This window comes from Dermacentor andersoni, chromosome 2 (assembly GCF_023375885.2).
Source record: "Dermacentor andersoni chromosome 2, qqDerAnde1_hic_scaffold, whole genome shotgun sequence".
In the NCBI taxonomy this organism is placed as follows: Eukaryota; Metazoa; Arthropoda; class Arachnida; order Ixodida; family Ixodidae; genus Dermacentor; species Dermacentor andersoni.
The window spans coordinates 91,754,999-91,780,699 of NC_092815.1; the positions used below are offsets into that span (position 1 = coordinate 91,754,999).

Genomic DNA, 25,701 nt, shown 5'->3' on the forward strand with positions numbered 1-25,701 from the left:
TAATACGTTCGAAGAAGCACTGTAGCCTCAGGACAAGTGAGGAAGCAGTTGTACATAAGGATCATGAGAGAGCATATCATCAGAGAGCATTAAGAAAAGTGCAACTATGAATGTGCATTGTCCTGGTTGTGGTCTGCAGCTACAAGGGACAGGAATTTGGAGAACCCAACTGAAAAGCGCGCAACAGTGGTACCTAATTCTTACAAAGACAAAACCTGGCTTAACTATTACTATGGAAGAATGTACGATCTAAAGGACATCTCGAGTTCCTGTTTTGTGCCTTTTCAAGTGTTGCAAAACCTAATGGGACACTATAGAGAAATATTGGGCTGGAGTGCTGAATTACACTACGTCTGTAATTCACGAAGAAATGTCATTCTTACCACGAGCATACATACACATAGTCTGAATAAACCAGGAAAGGTGCAAAATGAAAAACCTTTGAAGTTTCTGTACTACCTCCTCATGGAATCGAGATTTGGACAGTACGCTTGGGACTAGTTAACATATTTACCAGATTCTAAAAATCTTCTGTTTTCCAAGAAAATAGTGAAAAAAAATTGCCTGCACAATACAGTGCAGTCCACTTATAACGATATCGAGAAAGACGAAAAATATGATCGTTATAACCGATGATCGCTATATCTGGACTGCAGTTATCAAAAAAAAAAAAATAATAAACGCGTTTGCGCTCTTTACCTCTTTACCTTTGCAGCTCTGAACTCGAATTCGCTACTTGCTCTAAAGAATAGATGATGTAGACAGTAGGCCGTGAAAAACAAACTTTATTTCTAGCGCCAATGACCATGTCAAGGATTAGGCGCGCCGAAATAGTCCGAAATCTGCACTTGCTTTTGCGGCAGCTTCAGCTTCACAACCGCGGTGGGCATGGATTCCAGCTGCTGCGCGAACACTGGCGGCAATCCTTTAGCATGCATAAAATCAATTAAGGAGTCGATCGACGATAGTGCACTTTGCGTGGACATCGGGGTCAAGGAGCCACTGTCGATCTCGTTGTCACTGTCGCTGATGCCGTCGCCACCGTCGCACAACTTCGCGTCTGTCGAGACAGCACATCTTCGGCGATCGCCTCGTCGGTGACCTCATCGCAGAACGAGGCAGCACTGTCTGCAGTCAAAAACTCCTCCTTCGACACACCACCTGTGTCACCAGTAGGAACGAGCTCCCAGAGCTCGGTTATGTCAGCGACTTCCACCGGGTCGGTCTCAGCAGGATGGGGAAGTTCGTCCTTACACACAAAGCCCGCCTTCTTGAAGCAATTGGTGATGAACCACTGGTAAAGCGCCTCTTCAACATCGGCGTTCAAAGGGTCTCTAACCCCTTTTCCGCTGATCGGAATGGCCGCCGATAGCTCCTGCCTTCACAATCGCGGTGCTCCCGGTTTTCAAGATGGTTTATATCGTTAACTGGACGAGCTCATACTTCTTCACGAGGGCGCTCACCTTGAAGCCGCATCGAGAGTCCTGCAAAATATCCATCTTCGTGTCAAGCGACACAGCTTTGCGCTTTGTCGGCGCCATCTTCGAACTGAGTTGAACCGTTGGTTGCACGCTGCTTCGGTGGCGTCAGCCTGCTATCGCAAGAGAGACGCGGGACGGGCGCCACCGCGCCGCTTTGCTTGTCGCTTCTTCTTTTCTTTCTCTCTCTTTCGGAGCGACTGTGGCCGACGCGCATGAAGCAGCTGGCGCCATCTTGTGGCGCGCGGCGCCAACGTTGGCTGCGCCTACTCGTGCGCGGGCGGGGCGAGACGCGCTGCGCGGTAATGGCGGCAGATACGAACTTACGGAGGTAAACATCGCCTCGTCTCGACATCGTTCGTTTCAGGGAACTAAGCAACGCAAACGTTACGATTATTTGGCACGGAAAACGCCGTCCAGACTGCAAAATTTTGATCGTTATATCCGATATGCGGTGAATAACCTATCGTTATAAATGGTTTTTTTCCCCATAGACCTAATGCATAAAATGACACTGTCATGTCGAGCCATCGTTATAACCGATATATCGTTATATGTGGTATCGTTATAAGTGGACTGCACTGTACAATCAGATGTGAAACCAAAACCACATTTATGATGTTGGCAGCAGCCCGCTGTTGGAGATGGTATCATCGCTATCACAAGATGGTGACAGAGTGCGTTTTCATGAAGGTTGCTGTGTGTTTATATTGAGCTAGTATTCTCAGTCAGTCACTTTCGCAAGATATTGCTTGGCACTGGATGCAAGGGCATATACGGCCGCTACCATTTCTGGTGCAGTGCCAAGCTCGCTATGTGCGTACGGTGCCAGGAACGGTGTTGGCTGCATACTTTGATAAGTACGATGCAGAGTAATCTAAAAATTACTGCTCCCAAATAGTGCCTACGTGTGCTCTGTATCCATGGCCAATGAAGCACAAATGGCGACGACAACGCTCTGTTTTCCTTATGAAAGCTCATTAAAAAAATTCTCTTGTGGAAGGTAAATTCTGCACGGCTTGTTCTTTCTGATTGCAAACAATGCGGGGAGAGAGAGTGATATTTTTCATTTATGAATTAGGAGTGTTACATTAAGGTGCACTTAAATTTTTTTAAGTTAAGCCCATAAAAATTGGGCGCACATTAGCTTCAGGTGTACGTTAGAATCAGACAAATACAGTAACATATTTAATACAGTAATTACATAGCATTCTGAAAGTTGGATAAACAGGGGTAAGGTGCCTCATACACACGGCTAAAATTTTAATAGGTGGACCTAACTTTGTCAAAGGTGGCTTTGTGATCCTTAGCATGTTAGTTTTAACAGGTCAATAATGCGACGTCACATTGCGCAGCAGTTGGTGGAATTAGAATGAAACATCATTCTAATTCTTACACTACAGCATATGATGGGCCATACGAATAAATCATGGACCAGGAAAAAGCATCTTCAAGCAGTTTATCCAGTCGCTGCACACGAAGAACATGGCAGCAGTCATGTGTCTTATCTGCTGTGCCATGGTTTGTGCTCCTGGAAGGTTTTTTCGCTTACAAGGCTCACAGGCCATCAACTGCTGATCTCTTACTGTAACATATAACATGGTGTCAACTGAGGTAGCTGAGCACGTTTCAGAAGCAGCCAATTTTAGCCAATATTGCGAAGCCCTAGGATGCTACTCATGTCTAGTACAAGCAAAGTGGTAGTAAGAAAACAGCTTTTATGTGCTTTTCTTGAGCAGCAACATCGCAGCACTTGTGCTTTCAGAACACTACCTATTTGAGAGCAAACCAACTCAAGTAAAGCTGGCTGCAGTGCAACAGTAAGCTACTGCCATTAAACAACTTATTCCCAGTAGCAAGTGACTAAGCTCTGTTCTGCTTATTTGTTAAACATTTATGCCAGTCTGTACAACTGCACCAGTCCACTTATATTTTTGCCATGTATTGCACCGTACTGCACACAAACTTACAGTGACTGTAGGCAGTCACTGGCAGTTTCATACACAGTCGAATCTCATTAATTCGAACACGCTTAATTCAAACATTCGGTTTATTCGAATTGACGCTGTGGTCTTGTCAAAGTTATGTGTAGCCCAACGGGTGCAAAACACCCAGTAATTTGAATGTACAAGAATTTGCAACAGTTAATTCGAACATACTGCACTCCTACAATGCTCTCAGCAGTGCACCAAATTATGTGGCGGTGCCTCCAACCAGCATTCATCTGACCTCGCCATGGAGGAAGAGCTTAGGAGAGACTCCTCAAAGCTGCGAAAAAACAAAACAACAACAACAAAAAAAAACAGTGGCAGAAATTTGTGTGCAGGTGTGTAATCACCGATTACTCCTGTTAGTGATGGGTTAGTGACTTCTGTTAGTGTTGCGGCACCGCCACGTACCCCATAGAGTCAATGTAAAGAATGTCTGAAATTTTGGATGCAAAAAACCTTCGCCGTTTGATTTCCCAGTCTTTTCGCCATGACTGCAGGTCCGAAATGGCTTAAATCGAAGCCACCACCACCGACATTTTGATTACCGTGCTGCCTTGAGCCAGCGTTCTCGCACGCAGATCTGCTGGCAGCCGTAGCCACACTGCGGCAACGCTAGGCCTAGCTACTTCGACATTCGCTACCAAGCTTCTTGCTGGTCAGCGCAGTGTTTTTCATGGAAACGATTCGCCGCTGTTAGCAATGGTGCTGACTATACTTTTGTAATCCTCGCCAATGGCTTCTGAGCGCGTGGAAAGAACGACATGTTGCATAATGCTGGGTCCTGAAAGTAATCTTCGCCTCAATACAGAAGTTATACGCGGTGAAGCATACCAAAAGTTCGAGGGGGCAGTTGTCACAAGACATGGTGTTTCCTTTAATTATACACGCGTGCAGCCGCCGTCCCTTGTCAAAGTACGAGCACAAATACGCCTAACTGACTGTAATTTGTAAATATGAGAATATATCTTGTAGAACTTCCTACTCATGTGTTATATAAGTGCACATGTGCCACTGCAGGTAAGTCCTCCATTACATTAGCTTCCTTTAATTCGAACTATTTTCAATTCGAACAAATTTTCGGGCCCCTCCAGGTTCGAATTATTGAGATTCGACTGTACAACAATTAAGGAAATCTTCAACAAGTCAAGAAAATGATAGAAAAGCATTCTTCAAAGAAAAACAAATGAAGCAAACAGACCTTGAGACATTCAAATGAGCAGGCGGTAGTGCAAGAACGTAGTACAAAAGACAACTAAAACTAGCGTGCTTGCATATTTGTGCATTTCAAAAGAGGTTTTTTTTTTTTTTACCTGGACAGCAAATGAAGGCTCGGCCAGCAAGACCTGGCAGCATTGAAAGAGGCAACAAGACGCCTGATACAGACAAAAGACTGGACAGAGGCAGGCTGCCCCCAGGAAAGTTTCTAAAACATGCAATGTTTCAGCTTTCATTTTTCTTGTCAAGATGGAGCTGCAGCTACAAAATCATCGAGCCCATTCTTACAAGCCCAAATGTGTGCCGGGTGTTTGTTCACCTGGTTTTACACAGTGGTTTTGGCTTCCAAGCAGCCAATACATCTATGGAATGCAGGTGCAAGAGTGAGCGTCTCCAGTATTCATTATGTGGTCTTAAACTGCTACCATAATACAAATGTTTCTGTCAAGATTGCATCAATGTGGATCAAGGTTCTGCCATGCAAGAAATATTAAGCATGTTTAATTTCAATACTGACACTTCTTATGTTGATAACATGTGTAAAGTGCAGTGAAAATCAGGTTTTGAAGTAACTTAAACTGTCCATGTGACCGAGGTATAGCCCTAAACTACAGTGCAGACCTCGCTCATCCAAGCTGGGCTGTCCACAAAAGCTAATACAAGCATGACCAGTCTGGGCATGGCCAGTTTGCAGCTGGAAAATTTGACGAGGCAGGCCTGTCGCACCTTAAGCATTTTAATCAAATTTGATGGCTAAGAGATTAAATAACGAAGGGCATATCTGCACCCTTCCAATGGCATTACGAACCGCTGTGTGTGTGTGCATGCGTATAATAACCTATATATCTTGTAACATGACAATGCCTTTAAGTATTTCACTAACATGGACAGTCACAGTACCTAAAATCACATGGAACGACTGCTTGTTGACAGACCCAGCAATGTAATTTGTCATTGAGAGGTTGCATTCTGAGGGCCAATATAATCAAAGTTTTGATGCCTGTGCTCCTCAGTGCCTGAACACACCACACAAATTAGCCACACACTCCAAAAATCAAGACCGCTCTAATTAATTGGGATTTTATTAGTGCCTAGGAAATCTTGTTGGAACTGCCGGCATACTTAGAAACAATGCGGTCCTCAACGACTGCCTCCCTTTACCCATGCTAATCTTTGCTCACTAAGAAGTTTATGCTAACAATGACTTAAGCAATATAAGCTTAGCAAACCAAGCTGTGACAAAAGAACACGAAGGAATGTGCTAGTTCCATAAAGTTAGCGTCAGCTTTAGCAAAATGTTTCCTATCCTGAAGCTACTAAACATAAGAAATGCTGCATTAGTAGAACCGTGGAGCCACTGTGGCATCAGGGAAGCGAGCTCGTCTCACACCTCGCGACTAGGGTTTTCACTCTTATGAGGCGTCGGTCATTTCTGGTAAGATCTTTTGGTCATGCCGACGGATTTTCTAGTAATGGAGCATATACCGTATTTACTCAAATCTAAGGGGCAATTTTTTACTGCTAACACAGGTCCAAGAAGTATGTGCGTGTTAGAATAGAGTATCACCCTAAATGTGCATTACCATAGTGCCATCGGCATTTCAAAATGGCCACCTCGTACACGCTTCGAGCCTAGCTGCTGTAGCTTCCTCCATGTGCTGTAGTACATGTGCTTAGGTTAGTACACCATCTGTCTTCCCGTTTTCTGCGTTAGCTCTGCGAGCATGGAAGTGCCGACTGCGAAGACACGCAATGCCACAATTAAAAGGAAAGTGATCATGTGTGTGGAGACGGAGGTAAATCGGGCCGCATCACGGACGTTCGGAGTTCCTGAAACTTGCGTGCGGTGCTGGTGCAGGCAGAATAGACGTTTTACTCCAGTAGCTGTTGCGCTTGGCGCATGGCGCGGCACCTATCTTGAAATCAATCTGCAATGGAGACAGCCTACGCATCTAGGCCCACCACGCTGCGTTCTCGCCGCTTAGTTCGCGTAAAACGAGAGGCTGCACAAAGGTCAATTTGCTCGCTCCTGCTAGAACACTTCCACACTCCAGCGTTTTGATAAGAGTTTCCCCGGTCACTGAGTGAGACATGTTTATGTTTGCTTGTGTGCGCGTGACGCCGTGCTTGTTAATTTAGTTAGTAAGCAAAAATTTATAAGTTGGTACAGCCGATAATACTATCCTGACTTTTCATATAGCTGCCTACTGCGATATTTATTGAAATCTAGGCCGATACTTTTTTTCAAATATTCATTTACCAAACTCTAGGGTCGGCTTAGATTCGAGAATTTTAAAAAACACGCCAGTTTCTAATTGAAAATGATAAGTACGGTGCATAGCTAGCTCCATCTAGAAAAGTCAGTATCGCAGCCGCTATTAGCCGCACCAGTAGCCAACTGAAGTACATGAGCGACGTCGCTGTTCTGACCACAATCTACACTCTTAAACAAAATTACACCCTTTGGGTTGTATCTTGCCACACAACAATAGCAGTCATCTGTCTTGCCCTCATTTCCTTCTTTAACACTGCGAGCCTGGTACTTCCAAGTCATGAACGGCATGTGTGTTATCAGCTTGACAGAGCGTTCTTGACAGGAAAGTAGCGAGCGCAGTGTTTCTAAGAATGGAAACGCAAGCAAGACAGATGATTATGGTTGTGCGGCAAGATACGACCCAAAGGGTGTGATTTTGTTTAAGAGAGTACTGGAACTCCAGACCTGCAGAGATATCTGGGTTCTATGTGAGCCACTTGCGCCCACTCTCATTCAACCGTTGGTGTTGCTTTTATAACCTGTTCGTCTGCTACTCTACGGTTGACCAGTGCGGCGTTGTATTTAGCATGGCGGCTGTTGTGTTGTGATGAACTGCTTGCCTAATTGATTTTTGTGAACACAGTGACAGTGATGTCACAAGGCTTTGATCTGTCACTTGGCTCCAAAAGTTGACTGCATGAACTTGAAAGCTGCTGGTGCGTGTAGTCCCCTGCTCTCTAAAATAGCGTTAAATAGCCGCTCCTATTGCCTTTTTTTAGGCCGCAGCAAACCGCACAGACCTTGCAGATTATTACGAGTCACATTGCTTATAGAGTTCAAAAAACTACACAACAGTTTCAATGTATACATTGTAAAGTTCGCTTCTGTGCTCCTTCAAAAGTGGAAACCACCATAACGTTCGACAGAATGATTACCACTCATTACCAGTTGTCCGCAAATGCGTTGCAAGTTCAAAAAGAGAATTATGCATACAGCTTTACTGCATACACATCTTTCGCACCACTGTTATGCTGCTACCATACCACGTAGAAAAGTTAGCTTTGCAGTTTCAAAAGAGTTGAAGGACATAAGGCCTGCAGTGTGCAGCATGTTTTAAAGCACTGGGATTGCTTTTGCAAGCTTCCTACTGAGCTAGACATCCAACAACATTAAAAACAAGCTATGCTCACCTTTACCGTAAATACGGTAATGCTTTCGCATTAGAAGAATTTTGAAAGTGCTACTTATCTACAGCACCGTAATGCACATATTACTCGAGTGGTTAAAAAAAAGTGTTCATGTGATTTCACAACGCATTATGTGAAACTAGTGCTGCCCAAGGGGTGCCCATGAAACCTGGGAAGAGTCATCACCTGGGAAGAGCGCAGCTGTTGCTGCTCCGCACATCCTCATATATGCCCTTTTAATAAATATGGCTGCAGTCACCTTTATGACAACCTCTGCAGCATACAATCAAACATGCTAGAGTCAATTTTAGTAATATGGATGCATCATAGAATAGGACCCGAACTTTTGTTTAATTTACGAGTTCAAATTACTGGGATCTTATTGTATTTGACTAGCACTAATGCAAAGCTACAATTAAAGCCGAGATGGCACTAGCACCTCTAAATTCCATACTATTCAGATCCATCAGCTCTGGCAGCCTTGGCATAACAATCAACTGAGGTTTGACCACTAGAAACTGCATGAATCTCATTCGCCAATGTAGATAAAGTGCAGAGAACTAGCTCCATCCACATCGTTTGAAGAATAACTAATAATGCTGTAATCAAGCATGCTCAAAATGATAAACAGTTCAAAGCAATAAGTTAGTGTTTGTTATGCTACATGTGATGATTACATAACAGGTGCACTGCTATAATAACCTCCTTACCGGGTCTGCCTCGTCCATCTTGGTGGTGATCTTTGAAACTGAGTCTCCCATGCGCGAGATGAGCCGGAACATGCCAGCTCCACTTAGAGACGATGTATTGGTGGCTCGAGGCAGCTCAGCTTCCTGCTCCAGAAACTCTCGGAAATCTGGGTCGACTTTGAGCGAAGGGTGCGCAGCTGTTCGTTGCAAGAAACGCTCCAATGCGGCCCTTCGACGCTCGACAAAGTCTTCCGAAGTCACCTGCTCATCTTTTGACATCTTGATCTTGGTCATACCTGAGAAGCACAAAAGAAAGCATTCAAGTGCACAGCCTAGCTGGGATAACATGATAAATGCCGATTACCAATTTATAACAGTAGACTTCCGTTAATTTCACACCGGTTATTTCAATTATTGAATCAATTCTTTTATGTTACTTTGATCATAAAATTGGCCTTCACTGAATAAAGGACACAGACCTAGTCAAGCCGATTTTATGGCTTTTTGTCTGTGCCCCTGTTATCTGTACGTTGTATAGATGCGAAATAAATAAAGTTCAAAGTTCAATTCGAGCTTGAACAGTCAGCACGCACACCTCTGACCACTATGGTCAGGCAGTTCTGGAGCAGCATCTGTTTTCACAAAGCTTAGAGGACAGTGAATGCATTGAACTCGTTGAACTTGTTGTACTTGAGCGTTGAACTTGAACAAAACACATCTGTTGAAAACGCCAATTTTTGACCTGCCCTAAGATTTTATAGCAATAACCATAGCTCACAATATATCATTACGGTATTCACCCTATTTTAACATGCGCCTTTAATTTTTTTTTTTCCATGAAAATTGGGCCGGAAATTGCCTGCACGGTGCAAGTAGAAAAATACCAGTTGCTCACACGGCGTTTGTATGCTTACTGCATAACACAAATGCATTGCAGCAAAGCTTACTTTAACCTCTTATAGCCAAAAACATTTGAATTGCAGCTAAAAGCACTTCTGTGCAAGGTAAGAACATGTGGAAAACGTCACGTCAGGCGCAAGTACTACAGTGAACTTTCACTTGAGTGAACTTCAAGGCACCTAAAGAATTGGTTAACTGAAAGATCACTAAACTGCATATTCACTAGAATATGAAACAGCATAGGGCATAGCAGACATCGAGTCAAAAATGTGAAATGCCACTTACTGAGTTATGTACATCAATACCGTACATACGAAGTGTATAACAGTTACATTGCTGCCGTTCTCATTCTGAAAAAAATCAAATTTTCATTTGCAACGATGGTCAGAAGTAACAAAGCTGTCCAGAGAGTATGTTTCTGTGTGCTTCCTCTGGCACAGCTTGTTGCTGAGACACAAAGTCTAGCAACTTTCCAAGGCATCCTACAGCCTAAGCTAGAATTACAGGATTTGAATCTGCCTCGGCCATTGCATCTTCCTCGTCGCATTCGTCTTTGGGATGAACACTGGCAACAATTTCCGGATCTGATAGTTCAGCACAGGTAACCAGCTCACTGTTACACTGCACATAGCCGCCGCTGGAGGGATGATTCGGGAGTGGTGGGCATTGGCTATGCCAGCGCTGCAGAGCCCAAAACTTCGTTGAACTGATTTTGGAGAATGCGCTCGGGTCCACTGATCAAGTTCACTCAGCTGAAATATTCACTATTCAGAAATTCGTTTAACTGTAAGATTTTTGCATTGAATGCATAAGAAAACTGCCGGAGATTTTCTGAATGTTCGTTATTTTCAAATATTCATTAAACCAACATTCGTACAAATGAGAGTTTACTGTAGCAGGTACTGTAGCATAGGCGGCGTAAGAGCATCACAAGCGCTACCAGCACCACCAGGTGTGTCACGCGAGGTCCCTTCGACATTGCCAGTCTCTCTTTAGTCATCAGCAAGGGGGCAGTTTGGAATGCTCAGCCGCTTTCCCGCACATGGTTAGTCAACCACATTTCTGCCATGTCAGTCGCGTGGCCGCCTGTACCCCCAGCTGGTAAGTCCGAAGCCCCTCTTTACCTAGTGTGTTACTAAAGCGAAGCTTTCGTTGCCTCTTCCTTCGACTTTCCCACTGCTGCTGCTGCTGTCTGGTACACCACATCGGGGATGGTTCAGAGCATGTGTATACATGACAGGAGAGCGGCGGAGAGGAAAGCCGACACAATAAACTCGTGTTGACCTTTGCACCGCGTCGAATGTGCACAATGCCCACTGGAGCCTCCTGGACATCGCCACATTAGCCTCTCGACAGCTGTAATTATCCTTGACCCCCCCCCCCCAAAAGTATTGCAGAAATTGCAGTGCTCATCTTTTTACTAATGTACAAGTCCAAAGGGAAGCTAGATAGATTAGTAGAGAGGAGAGGGATGAGGAGGCAGAGAATGGGTAGAACCGACGCAGTTGCAAAACGAGTAAATAGGAGCCTTGCCACATCACTCGCAGTTTCCATACAAGGGGGGTATAGGGAAAAGGTGAGGTGAAAAGGCAAGAAAATGCTACTACTATAGATACAACAGTGGTTGTGGGCAAACAGGATAAATTTAAGTTCACGGTATGGTACGTTTCTGCTATTTCTGAAAATTAAACAGGCAAATTTGTCAGGTGGACAACTTACGCAGGGCGCGCAGAAACAGAGCCACATTAAAGCGCACCACAGGGTCTAGGCGAAGCTACAGAACCGGTCACAAGTCAAATCAACACTTCTGTGCCCACCACGGTCGCTTTGCGGCTATGGCATTGCTCGAGGTCACTGGTTTGATCCTGACCGCGGCAGCCCCGTTTTGACGGAGGCGAAATAAAATAATGCTCATACAGTTAGATTTAGGGACATGTAAACGAACACCATGGTGTCAAAATTAATCTGGATTACGATGAGCCTAATAATCAGATTGTGGTTTTGGCACATACAGCCTCATAATTCAATAAAAGTTTACTACTTGTGCCATCTTGTGGCGTGCCATGTGAGGCAATGAATATGCTCAACCCTCTCAGAGGTTATGAAGTATGGCGCATAATGCCTCAAACAAACACTTCCCCAGTGTACTACGCAAACAGCAGTGGTGCATGCAACATAACATTTCACATCAACTCACCACTCTCGTGTTGGACTAAACGTTGAAGATATTAAACATTCGCTGTCAACATCACTGCTACTTGTCGAAGCAAACAGTGCAGAAAACTTCGCTTACATAGATTGCCCCAGTGCGTGGAATCCGCATAATCTTTCTCTTCGAGGATACCCTCAGTGATATGTAGCTAGATGGCCAACTCGGAAGTGTTAGGTGAAAGCATAATAAATGCTTTCGAGTTACAAGTGTACATGTCATTGTCACCCATTGTTTCTTTGAGTTTGTATCAGATTGTGGTTGATAGCAGGCGTGCGCCAACCACGGGGCATCGAGGTGTTGCACCATTGGCACCCCGTTATGCTTGCAATCCATGCCCATTTTTCTTGCTAAAAAATATTTTCGCATGTTAAATTTCTACTTTGTTTACAAGCTTTAATGTCATTTATAGCTTAGTTTTACTTTGCACACACAGAAAGAGGGTGCGCATTTGATTCGAGGGTGCATTAGAATCGGGCAAAATGTTACAATGAATTAGCGATGTGTAGTAGCATTTTTGTGCACCTTACTTCATTTGACCGGCCAGATAATTTGATCAATTTCATTGGTGCCGTCGGGACAGAATTAAAGGGACACTAAAGGTTAATATTAAGTCAACGTGGACTGTTGAAATACCATCCCAGAAACCTCGAAACGCTTGTTTCGTGCGAAGAAGAGACTTATTTTAGGAGAAAATGTGTCCTGAAGCGTCCGCGTACCTTTAGCGCAGTTCAAATCACCCGCCCTCTGATCGAGGAGTATTGACGTCATGGTCTCATAGTGACGTTGCGCCGTCGGTGAGTAAAACGGTTCCCGCAGATGGCGCTACGGCTTTTCTGCACAAAACGCAAACGCTCGGCCAGAAACAGAGCCAAGACAGAGCCGACAGCCGGGCGAAAGCGGGACTATGGTGGCTAGCGGAAGGGAAAGCGCGCGATGATAAGTTGATTCTTCATTTTATGACGCCAACTTCGACGCTCGTTGCAATGGACGACCCTGACGACACATTGGCTCACGATGCTGGGCTAGAGTTTAACGATTTAAGCACTGATGAACGTGACCTGCTGCTGAATGCTCACGCTGCCGGCGTTGTTGCGTACTTCTACGAAGGCGGCCTGCTTTGAAAGGCACTCCACACAACTTAAGTAAGTCGGCGTTGAGCTCGTAATCCTCTGGACGAAAGTGCAGCGAGCACACTACGTGATTTTTTGGCTCTTTGCCAGCGCGCTGTGGCAGAGGTACGGCACTTAACCACTTCGAATGGAGACGTTCACTCGTTGGCACACAGTGATAAGTAATGTTGGATTCACCGCTGCAACTGCCCTTGGCCAAGTTCCGCGGACCGTTCGCGCATCCCACGACATCACATAGACGTGGCATTCTCGCTGCTTGTTCCAAATGCAAGTTTCGCAAGCCAGCAGGACCACCGCAGCACGACGCGATAAAGAAACAACTGAAACTCTAAAGCGTGCGCGGCGCAAGGTCGAGCGCGCAGAGCCGAGCGAAAACGAAACTTTACGATCACCCATACTACTCAAGGGTAACATCAAAATGTTATTTTTTCTTAGAATCGAATAGAAGTGACAAGTAGCATTTTCCTCCGTTTTATAATCTAATGAAATGATCTTTTTAATACGAGTAGTTGAGCACTAGTGACATAAAACATGATGAGGAGTGCTTTCGTCATCGGGCTAGTACCGGAATGTCGCTGGGGGGTCTCAAATCGTGTCATGCATTGACCTCAATTTCTCGGTTACTAAAGCTCTGTTCGAGATTGTATTGACGCCTTAAACGTTCTGAAGCATTGCTTTATCACTTTAACTTGACTTTCTGGTAACCTTTAGTGTCCCTTTAAGGGAAGTCAACTGTAGTGGTACTTGAGGCACACATGCACTTAAGCGATACTTTCAGGCTTTATAAGGGCTAGGATGTGTGCTCATTTGCTTGTTGCGCAGTTTCTTCGCCTAAAAATGCCTGACACTGTGCTTCCATGTGGTAGATGAATGACAAGCAGGACAGCTCATACAAGCAAACAGAATGAGGCCAACAACAATGCTAAGCTTCAAGGAGTACCGACACACATCTTCGAAGTTCCAGAAACTTTACCACATGCATCGCGCATTTAGAACAATGACAATTATTAAGTGTGAAGGTTAAGACACACTCATACGATATTCTGATTTAATAATCACCTTGCAATGCTGGACCAGGCATCATCAATACCATGATGCAGAAAAACATGCTGACATTACATAGCGATATGACTACGTATGATGGTCAAAAGAATGGAAAATTAGTAGCGTTGATGTTGGTTCATAGTAGAGGGCAGCACAATGAGAACAAAGAAACAAACCACACAGGATGGGCACTGAACTTACAACTGCACTGTATTCCCTGAGAGCAGCTGTTTAGATACGAACAAAATATAAGCAAGCCCAGCCTATCACACAAGACAACAGAAAAAAAGGAAACAAACCATTACGATGACAGACATAAAATTTTAACTCAGATGCAGAAATCTGGCACATCAGATCATGACACCACTAGTTCGAAATCACTCGTCAAAAACTTTGCACGTGCCTAGCCCTTTTCCAACCAGATTATTTCACTTTCTAGAAGTGACACAAATGACTGGCTGGCACATGCAATCCCTCTTTTCTTGATGTGGTATGCCTCAACTTGATTTATTTTTCTTGTGCCATAGCTGGACGTACATAATTTTTCTTCATATTTATGCAAGCGTTTTCTGTGTATAAAATGCAGTTGATGCTTGGCACCCATCCTGTGCGGTTTCATTTCTTGTCATTCATGCGGCTTGTAACCATCGGTATGATGGTGTTGCTCCAAAAACATAAACAGGCGAGTGCTAAGTGTGTTTAGGCTCCATTCATGTGTGGCATTTGCAGCAATAGCAGGAATGAAGCAAGCTAGCATTTAATCAAGCCATGATGATTTCACCTTCCAGGTACTGAAACCAAAACTTGTTCGTAGAGACACATAACGCAGAAAATTATTTAGACTACTCTTGCACTTACCAGTATTTTTTCTAAGGTTCAGAGCCTATTGACCGTCATTTAATAATAAATATAATTACAAGTAAAAAATATCATGTCGGCACTCACTTTGCATGGACCAATTTTTTTTTTTTTTTAAGTGTGGTGTTTTACGTGCTAAAACCTCGATCTGGTAATGAGGCCCACCGTAGTGGGGGACTCTGGATTAATTTTGACCACCTGGCGTTCTTTAACATGCCCCCAATGCACGGGACAAGGGCGTATTAGCAGCGCAACAACATAGCCGCTGTGGTGGGTGGGACCGTATTTCAAAGGCTTAGCAGCTATTTTTTCTTTTTTAATTTGGTTTTGGGGTTTTATGCACCCAAACTATGAATTCATTATGAGACACACTGCAGTAAAGGAATCTAGGTAATTTTGACCACTTAGGGATCTAATGTGCACCTAATGTACAGCACCACAGGCATTTTTGCATTTCGCCCCCATCAAAATGTGGCAGCTGAGGCCCAGGTTTGACCCCGCGACTTGAGAAGCAGCTAGAAAGTAGAGAGGCTGTAAGAAGATTAGAGCAGGGCATTGACCTAAAGATGGTGTAAAAGGGGTCATACATGCACACTGTACTTGAATTGCATACGTAACTTGAGTCTTTAGAAATTACCCGCTGAAGAGTATCTAGAAATGAACACCATGTGAAGCGAGTGCCACATTGCTTGAGGATCTTTCGTACAGATTCTGTATTTCCACGATGCAGTCTGCATCAAAGGAGAGACCACATCTGTTTTCGCACCTAGTCACTGAACAATACAAAGATACGAGAAATGCCACTTTCTCTGAACCATGCTGAATAACAAGCACACCAACTGTAGATGATTGGATATTACATTTAAAATGCCACACCTAGGCTTCAAGAGGTGGCAAAGTGGGAGGCCCAAGCTAAGTTTTTATCTTCTAGCCTTCTTATATGTCTGCCAGGATCTAAGCGCACAGGTTTTTAAAACAAGCTCACTCCACTTTTCCACAACTGCGTTTGAGCTCACCCAGGACACTCTTTTCAGGAGCAGGTGGGACGATGCGGCCCATGTGCAGGTGCTTCTCCACTAGCTTTTCATGCAAACCGAGAAAGTCACTGAAGCGCCGGTTCACTGAAAACTGGGTCTTGCGGTAGTATGGTGCATTGGTCCGTGTCACCACTCGATAGATGACATAGGCTGCCATGCCCTCACCCACTTTCTGTGGCTCCCGCACGCTGATCTCCACAAACTCCTCCCCCTCAGAGGCCTTCTGTGGCTGTGGATGCATGGGAAGAAGAAATGCCAATTTGCAAGAATTTCTGTGCAAGAAATAATGCACATGCAATGGTATGTAACTGTGTGTGTTATAGTAACAGATGCCCATTACCAGTTTCAAGTTCAAACCAGCAAAGCTGTCATCACTCTGCTTACAGATGGTTGAGGCAAAGAATGGCAAATATGCCTTCAGATGATGCATAAAAACTAAATACAAAATGGGTAATTGATGTACACCGATTTGCTTGCCACACTGTTTTCCCATCTGAAAATGTCCGACACTCTGCTTGCATGTGGCAGATGACAGACAAGCATGAGAAACTCATACAAGCATAAGAACTTGCCTCAAACATTTGCATGCAGATGTACTCGTCATTTTTCATTTACTACATAATGTATAAAAGGTTTCACTTTGGCTACATTGGTTAAACATCTATATAACGAAGTAGGTAAAATTGTCAATTTGCTTCGTTACATTGAAATTCGACCTTTTATGCAGATAAGTACAGTCACTTATCTATTTTTCTTACACTGAAAGGGGCCGCAGAATTTTCCAAATTACATTGGGCAATCAAAAGAAGCAAGTTCGAATGAGAAGACAATTCAGTTCGATGAACTTGGGGGTCAGTGACAAATGATACAATTTCATGCGACATCGACAATATCTTCACATCAGAAGGACAAATTGAGTGAATCCAGCCACGTTTTCGCGTGCACTCTGCCACCGCGGCTGATAGCGTTGCTCGCGCTGGGATTATCATGAAAAGCAACAGCAGCGTGGAGTGAATGCTTCGTCTGCCTCTCACTCCAACGAGTCACCAAAACGAGTTTACACAACTTTCAATACTAAATGTGTGGGAAGACAGCTTACACAGCTTACATGATGCCACGCCATCTCGGCACGCCCACTTTTTGCACATGTGGCAGATTATCTGTAAAGCAGGGTGTGTGGCTGTGTGTGCACTCAGCCACGCTTACAGCCATGAGCAGCCGTGGCCGAGACGCACGCGAGCTTGCTCTCCCTTCCCCTCCCTGCCGCACTTGACTGCGTTAACGCAAGCTCGCTCCCCTCCTCCCTTTTCCCTTTTGCGGGAAGGCAGCACTCGAAGCCACCACTTTTCTTGTCTCACCCTCGCACACTTTATCGCACTCGGACTTTATACGAAACATGATGCAGCTCCGCTTCGCAGTCACTCGTGTAGCGCAGCGCATGATTAGGGAAGTGCGTTTGCAGGCAGCCGCTTGTAATTAAATCATTTGACCATTTGCGTCAGCAGAAGTTTCCATTTATTGCATCGGCATTCCTCTGCAACAGAAGCGAAATTTCGCTATATTGAAATCGCATATACACGCACTTCGTTATATTGCTGCAATGTTGTTGTAAACATCGCTACAATGTCCGATTGCAACCAAACCGGAACTTTGGTTGCAGATATGAAAATTTCTTAACAGTCAACAAAGTGGCTGGTAACAAGTTGTTGCTGGAAGCCTGCCATCAATATGTTCACACCAGTAGACCTTTAGAACAATCGACAATAGACAATCGAACAATGGGACTGATGGCCATGGTAACTGAGTTCGGCACTGCTTGTGGCCCCTTCCCGTGTCTGAAGAATCACCTGTTGACTATTCACTAAGAGCAACTTGAAATGGCACATTTTTTATGTGCATGCTGCTCCATTTTGGCCAGCAGCTTGGCTGGACCACAGCCAGCAAGCCAACATGCTGATCCCGTGTGATCACACAAATTGCCTGGTTGTGTATTAGGAATGGTGCAAGGCACATGCACATAGAGTAGAACCTCGTTGTTACCATCCTGTTACATACAATTTCCTGGTACCAACGTTAGCGATCGATAACACAATGACCCAATGGAGTTATGCTTATTTTTTACTGGTCAATACGTTTGCGAAAAACACGGTTTTTCGGCACCAACATTTGGTACATCACCAAACTGTGATCGTACCATACATCTTCTGTCCACTTGATCCCATTTAAACAACAAGAAAATGCATGAGGTGGGCGCGATCCAGAACAGTATATAGTCACCCGCTGCATCAGCTTCCCCACAATACTTGCCCGGCCATGTGACGCGAGAACGTTGGCACACACTCAGCTTATTCCGGTGCCAGCAAACCTCCTCCTGTGTTGTTGCACACCGCATTCACAGCTATTGCCGCCAAACCGATTGCAATAAGCATCTTCACCTATCTGTTTTGCAGTGAATGGGGCATACTGCTGTTGGTAGCATACTGCACGCTTTTAGTAGGTGATTCAAACGAGCCGCTGTCCCCTGCTGCAGGTGGGACAGCTGCAGGCGGCGCAATGCGAGTGCTACGTATTGCTGCAGTGGCATCTATTTTTGTGAAGTATTCTGTGAGCTTTTCGCGAAGCATTTGATCAGCTTTTCGTGAATCATATACAGTTGACGCTCATTACAACGGACTCTGATAATTCGTCAAAAATTGTCCGTTTTATCCATAATATCTGAAATGCCTCACTTCCGAAACTTTGGTCGTGATGTGCAATGTTATTGCAAGAAGTGAGTGACAAACGTCCAAAGTAAAAGAAAAAAGAAAAAAAGTAGCAGTTTCACTCGAAAGGAGAAGCATCGATTGCAAACGTAAATTAGTAGACAGCTATGTGAAGTATGGATAGTAGTATTATTGGCCGTATATAGTTGTAAACATTAGCTTACGAACTAAATTAACAAGCCCTGTGTCATGCAGGCATAGGTCAACACGAACACATCTTGCTCGATGACTGCGGAAAGTCGCTGTCAAAACGAAGTGAGGAAGCGCAGCAGCAACAGCGAGCGAATTGGCCTTCATGCCATCTCTAACTTCAACGCAAACATCAAAAGCACAGCGCATACAAAGCTACCGGCACTAGGCGCACTTTTTCCACTTCGCAGATCGCTTTGAAGAAGAGGCCCACGCAAGCGCATACTTTGTCCCTATTGCAGATCGCTTTCAAGATACGGTGCCCGCTTGGCCGCGCTGTTAATAGCAGCCACCGGAGCAGAACCTTCCTCTCCATCACCTCCACCCTTGCCTCACGCATGAAAGATGGCCGCACTTCCACCCCGCTTCCCTCCCTCCCTCTCGCACGCACATGATATTGAGCGGTGTTAGGAATGGCTGGACGGGGTGGCAACGTGCCAGCTTTCAGCCCGCTGCACGTATTCCTATCCAACCGGACGGGGCACCCTTCAGAGAACTGCGAATGACCGGCAGCCACGTGGCGCGGGGTCAGCTCAGGAATGTGCTACCCACCAGTGCCACCCGGGACGGAGCAGAGTTCTACGAATTGATTGATTGAAAACTTTATTGTTCCACCGAGTTGGGGTGCCCGCCTCTTAACCTACACGTAGGTAGTGGGGGAGGACGAAGCAGTCCCCGCGCGTTGAGGACGGTGAGTCTTCACGGCCTCAACGGCCAGGCGGATTGCTCGACGCTGGTCATCTTCAGCCTCGCTCTGGAGCAAGGCCTCCCAGGCTTCTCTACTGTCAATGTTTTCCTTGGCCCCTGGGGAGCCAGCACACTCCCATATTATATGGTCTAGCATACCTTTTTGCTTACAAATTTTGCAGAGGGCGTCATTATAGTCCCTCGTCTGTGTCAAGTAGATCCAATGTGGTGATGTATAATTGTTTCCCTGGAGGCGTCGCCAAATGCGAGCGTCCTCCAGAGAGAGAGACCGATGCGGAGGCGAAAAGATTCTTCTTTCGGCTTTGTAGTGATCGACAATTTCCCTGTACGTGATCATGCTATCTTTTATCCCTGGAACTACAAAGCCCTCTGACGTCGGCACTGAGAGCTGTGCGGCACTGAAAGCTTTGAGGCACTGAAAGCTGGGCGGTACCGAGAACTGTGCGGCACTGAATCCTGTGTGTATGTGCGGCACGTGTATGTAAGTCATCATCCTCCTTCAACAGCCCTCATCCTCCAAAAGGGCAGGTCATCTTCGGTGACGTCGAATGATGACGGGACAAACGTTTCCGTTCGCTTGGAAACAAGGGCTTATAAGCAGCGTTTGCCGGCTGCTAGTGGGTGCTCGTGTCGTGCTCGTCGTCGGGAGCTGAGTGCTCTTTGTCATGCTAGAAATGTACTAGTGAGCTGTGTGCTCGTAAGCTGTTTGCTGTATGTTAGTCTTGCGGGCTCCATATGGGAGTCGCGCTAGACTGCCAATGTATCTTGCTTAAAATGTTAATATGTAAATAAATCCTGTTCACCGGGTTCCTCTCTTCTACGTCCTTCAACTCCTTCAAATGGTGGCAGCGGCAAGGTCGTCCGACGACTCCTACATCTGGTTGTCAGCGGTAGGATCGTCCGACGAATCTAATAGCGGCAATCGTCGGCTGACCCTCGCAAATCAGTTGCCAGCCTGTGTTGACACAGCAGAAGTCCCGTTTTATACGCCCAATTTTAACAAAATTGCCCTTAATTTCATCCGCTGTAGCTGATAGTTCATTGTAGCGGGGTCCGTTAAAAGCAAACTTCGTTGCATTAATAAAATAGGCAGACCAAACTAAGGCTGAAATAAGCGGGTGCTAGTTGGAATCGGTTGGTGCAGGACAGCGGTAATTGGAAATAAGAGAGAGGCCTTTGCCCTGCAGTGGACATAAAATAGGCTGATGATGATGATTATATGGAAAAGTGTTGTACACGGGTCCACTGTAACGAGTGTAGACTGTATTCATATTTCAAACAAAAAATTTCGCACAGAGGCTGCTCTACATCAACAGTATGTGAAGCTAGGCTTCTTATCCAGCCAAAAATTTTGTTGCAGTAGGCCTTTAATTCACTCGAATCTCATTACTTCGAACTTCCAGTTTACTCGAATTGGCGCCGTGGTCCTGTAAAAGTTATGTGTATTTCAATGGGTGAAAACGGCTGGTAACTTGAATGCGCAAGCATTTGCGCCGGTAAATTCGAACATACCACTCTCCGACAATGCTCTCAGCAGCGTGCCCAATCACGCAGCAACGCCTCCAACCAGCATTGCTCTGATCTGGCCATAGAGGAAAGGCTAAGGAGAAATCCCTCAGCATCGCGTGCGGGGAAAAAAAACATACACCGGACTAAGCACTTATTTTGAGTCTTCTTTATGCAAAGAGAAGTTCTTTTACAAGCTATTTAGTAACTGTGCATTTGCATTTTGGCATAATTCCAGGCACTTTCAACTCTACAAATGTGGCAAGCAAGATGGCATGAAGACTGTGTGATCAGTGTGCTTTGGCTTGGAAATGGTTCGTTAGCCAACACATCAAAAAACCCATTGTAACTGGATTGAGAAAACACGGTGAGTGGTCGTGCATTCTAGGAGGTTACAATCTTGGACCTGTTTGAAAAGTGAACCATTCGCTTGCCCTCGTGCGATTGATCAGAATGGCACTTTCCTGACCAAAGCACCATTCTGACCAAGCACATGAAGTTAAGAGGACTTAACTTTTTAAACCATTATAAAATTGCAGGTGCTGCTGCCTCGTTTCCGAAGCATTTTGTTTTGTCGACTGCTCCTCGAATCTTCTTGAAGGTGGCAACACCACACTCAAGAACGCGAACAGCCAATTCAGCCCCACAAGGCAGGCAATTCGGGACAGCTCGGGGTGCAGAGAGTCCACAAGGGGCAAAACTGTCCCACACATAAACTGCGGCACCACAAATGCCTAAATCGGCACGTCTGGTCGTCTAACTTTTAATGAGCCAAAGGCCTTAGTGGCTTCATGTCTTAAAAAGGGTTGTTTGTTGTCCTGGGCCCACACAAAACTCGCACCAGTTTGGTGAATAAAAAATATGAGCTGTTCAAGAGCCTGCTCTGAAAGTACGGTTGTACATTTGCACTTTCCTTCAAATAGCATGGCAGATAACACATACATACACACTGGTCACAGCAATTTAAAGCACAGAACATTGTAATCTGCTAGGTTAAGAGTGCTGAAAGAAGCCATACACATTATTCAAGTTCTGCCTCACCTTATCAGTCAGAACAAGATTAGAGCATTGATGTTAGCTATCTGCTACATGTAAAATGCCACCAATGAATTAATAACATACATTCAACACATTTGAAAATGAGTGAAAAACAATTCAGCAAGTTCTACAGAGTTTTTAAGCATAACTAGTACTTAAAGCATGAAAATATTCTGAAATCTGCAACATCACTGACATTATGGATGCTCTTATGTGTCCATCAATATCCACATTTAGAAAACTTAAGTTTTTCTGCTAACAAGCAACAGTTTACTGCTGAAATGCAGAGATAAATCTTGAATTTATAGTTTTCCACTGATGTATTACTTCTGTTTAATGTACCTTTAAGGTATAAAGTTTAAACACACAAACCAGCATTCTCATAGGTTTTGCTAGGTTAGAAAGGAAGTTACCTCTTTCTCCTTGGCTGGTTTCAGTGTGCTGACATCTGGCGAGAAAAGAGTGGTGGCCTGCCTTGGGGGATTCGGCTCTGGGTTACCTCGCTGCACTTCGTCCTCGGCGGCTCGGAACTCGAGCTTGGCAGAACCTAGTAGAGGAGTCTGGGTTGGTGGCTCGTCGTCGTCCAGATTCACCTCCACTTCTTCGGGCCCCTCCATTATACCTGAACCACAAACAAAATAGTGTGAACAGCTTTCAATGTTTTTGCCACAAGTGACGTGTTTATAACATGCTCTATATATGTAGTTTGTAGCATGCCTGCCATGAATGCACATGGCTGATAGGGCAAGCCAACCGCAATCCAAAATGACCGTAATATAGGGTAGCAATAAAAATACTGTAAACAAACAGGTCCTTTATTTGAAGGTATCATGTATCACTGAGAGTTATATCAACATTGATAGATATTGACAGTTACCAGCTATCAAGCACAGAAGCAACGTTTCAGGAATAGTTAATCTGCCGAACTAAACCTAGTGTACGAAATTTTGCACATTTTTACCTTAAAGTTATTGTGCAGCAGAATTGTGTCTTAAGTATGCAGATTTAATACATGTGTAAAATAAATTACAAGGCATGCAACATTTATTTACTTATTGTGAAGCACTAACTCCTTTGTAATAACATAAAATGCTAATGTGAAGCACAAGTTGGCCTTCTAACTAGGCACTTGTTTGAAGCATTACAAAATGTGAAGCATTCAGTAAATCTTGCAATATGTGCGTATCACACTGAAGCAGGCACAAAAGTGCACAAGTTACAATGAGCAATTAAAGAAGAAATGACTATGGCTAATAGGTAACAGCGTTAATCTGAAATGGCACAAAATGAGAAAAACCTAGTACCGAGAAGAATGACGATAATACTGAGTGGCTGCAGCTACTAGCATTATTTATAATTACCTAATATAATAAAGCATATCCCACATCAGTACTGCTTAAAGTGATGGCTAACAACATTGAACAGCTTTATGGTTAATTTGACTGGAGTTAGTTCTCTGCTAGTATGCACATCAGTTATGACAGGCGAGTTCCCAGAAATACTAGTTGCAAAATTCGGCTTGAAGCTACTGTTGCCACCAGTTTAAAAGTAAACGAGACTGTGTCTGACGACATATGCATGCATTACTTTATGCAAGTTTCTGAGCACTGTTGTAGAAGTGTTAGTAAAGCAGAAAACACAAGCAAAAGCATAACACAGGAATGCAGGGCGAAGTAATGTTGGCAGCTACACAAACACTGGCTTTCACACGATACTTGAACGCCCGAGGTAAAAAAACAGCTGCTAAACAACCTGAAGCAACAAGTGCGAGTTTCACTGCCAGCGTTACTACACAGAGTTTGAAAACAGAAAATAACAAGGCCTCTAGTGTACCTAGTCAAATGATTAATTGCCACGTCGTTCCTAAGAAATTACCGGCGCTTCAGAGAGCACGAGACTTGCTTACAAAATAGAAACTAATAATCCTAGGTCACTCACCTTCCCTCAAATTCTTGTGGTGCTGTAAAAGACACAATAAAGAAACGGTTCAAATTATGTACAGGTTTGCGCTGGTGTTCAGCTGAAGTAAAACAATAAACTAACAGCGAAAAGCTATGATCCGCAAGCAAACACTCTCGTGTAACACAGCATCGGTTTCAGGCTCACGAAGGGGCGGATCTCGGCGACTCCCACCACTACTATCTCAACCAGTTGCCGGTCAAAATCAACCCGCAATCTAGTGACAAAATATTAGCATGTGGCGCGTAGGTTCGAAGTAATAGAAAACAGAGACTGTAAGCGTTGCGGTCGCGTCTGCATTCGTGTCATTCACTGGTAGAGAATTAAAACACCCCTAACGAGGTGCGCATGTCCTGAGCATGGTGGACAAGCCGCAGGCGGTTGCGGCGACGTCACCGCGAAATAAGCGTAATTTTATCCTACTGCCAACATGCACAACACGCGATGAACAGCAAGTGTGCTTCACATACGTCAAGGGCTTATCAATAACGAAGCTATGAAGCTTGGTCAGCAGAGAAAATGAAACTATCCCGTTATTTAACGTGCGCAATCGACACCACCACCCCACCCTAGTGCCCGCTCGGCATGCTTACTATGGGCAAAGCGAAATGGACGAATACACGACATCGTGAAGTCAAATGACAGTACGCAACTAACTCACCTCAACGGCAGACATGAACATGTCATCCTCTTCTTTAGAATTTAAGTCGCCTTCGCTGAGTAATGGAGGTGGCTCCTTGAGGTCCGCCATGTCTCACGTCAAGATTCCAATTGCGGCGGCGCTGGCGCTGCACTCGCCGATCCGTCATTACCATAACTACTAGAGCAACCACTTCTGTTGCAGCGGACGTAAATAGGCTCGCCGCGGCGCCACCTACCACCTGAAAACGCGCTTAGTGGAACAGTAGCCTGTGCTAGCTGTTCCACCACACCTCGTTATTAAAATAACCATTATCAGCCGAAAACCGTTTCATTCGTGAGCAGAATGCTGAAACGTCTATAAGTACTACTCCGACTTCGCAGTGAAAAATAAATTAACACATTCTGCAAACAAGCTAGCCCAAAGGATGGGCTAAACTGCAGTCTACACACAAAACCATACTTATGACCTCGAGACTACGTACAACATATATATATATATATATATATATATATATATATATATATATATATATATATATATATATATATATATATATATATAAAGTTCACACAGTGAACTTTCGCTTGAGTGAACTTCAAGGGACCCAAGAAAATAGTTCAATTAACTGAAAGTTCACTAAACTGTATGTTAACTTGAATATGGAACAGCATAGGGCACAGCAGACATCGAACCAAAAGTGCAAAATGCAATTTATGGAGTTATGTACATCAATATATACAAAGTGTATATATAAAGTGTGTGACAGTTACGTTGCTGCCTATCTTATTCTGAAAAAAAAAAAAAAAAAAAAACGATCTTTACTTTTGCAATGGTAATCTTAAAGCACAAGAAGTAACAAAGCTCTCCAGAGAGTCTATGTTTTTGTGCACTTCCTCTGGCA

General features: G+C 44.4%; 1 protein-coding gene across 1 annotated transcript in view; it reads right to left on the minus strand.

Annotated features, from left to right (window-relative positions):
• The window catches only part of Snx1 (sorting nexin 1), a 42,409-nt gene extending 17,465 nt beyond the window's left edge, over positions 1-24,944 (minus strand). Inside the window, exons 1-5 of the mRNA XM_050189010.3 lie at positions 24,819-24,944; positions 24,137-24,158; positions 22,612-22,820; positions 15,975-16,224; positions 8,836-9,110 (exon numbers count right to left, since the gene is read on the minus strand). Of these exons, the coding sequence (XP_050044967.1) occupies positions 8,836-9,110; positions 15,975-16,224; positions 22,612-22,820; positions 24,137-24,158; positions 24,819-24,908 (846 nt within the window). The 5' untranslated portion in view covers positions 24,909-24,944. The remainder of the gene's footprint in view (positions 1-8,835; positions 9,111-15,974; positions 16,225-22,611; positions 22,821-24,136; positions 24,159-24,818) is intronic.
• Between the last annotated feature and the right edge of the window lie 757 nt (positions 24,945-25,701).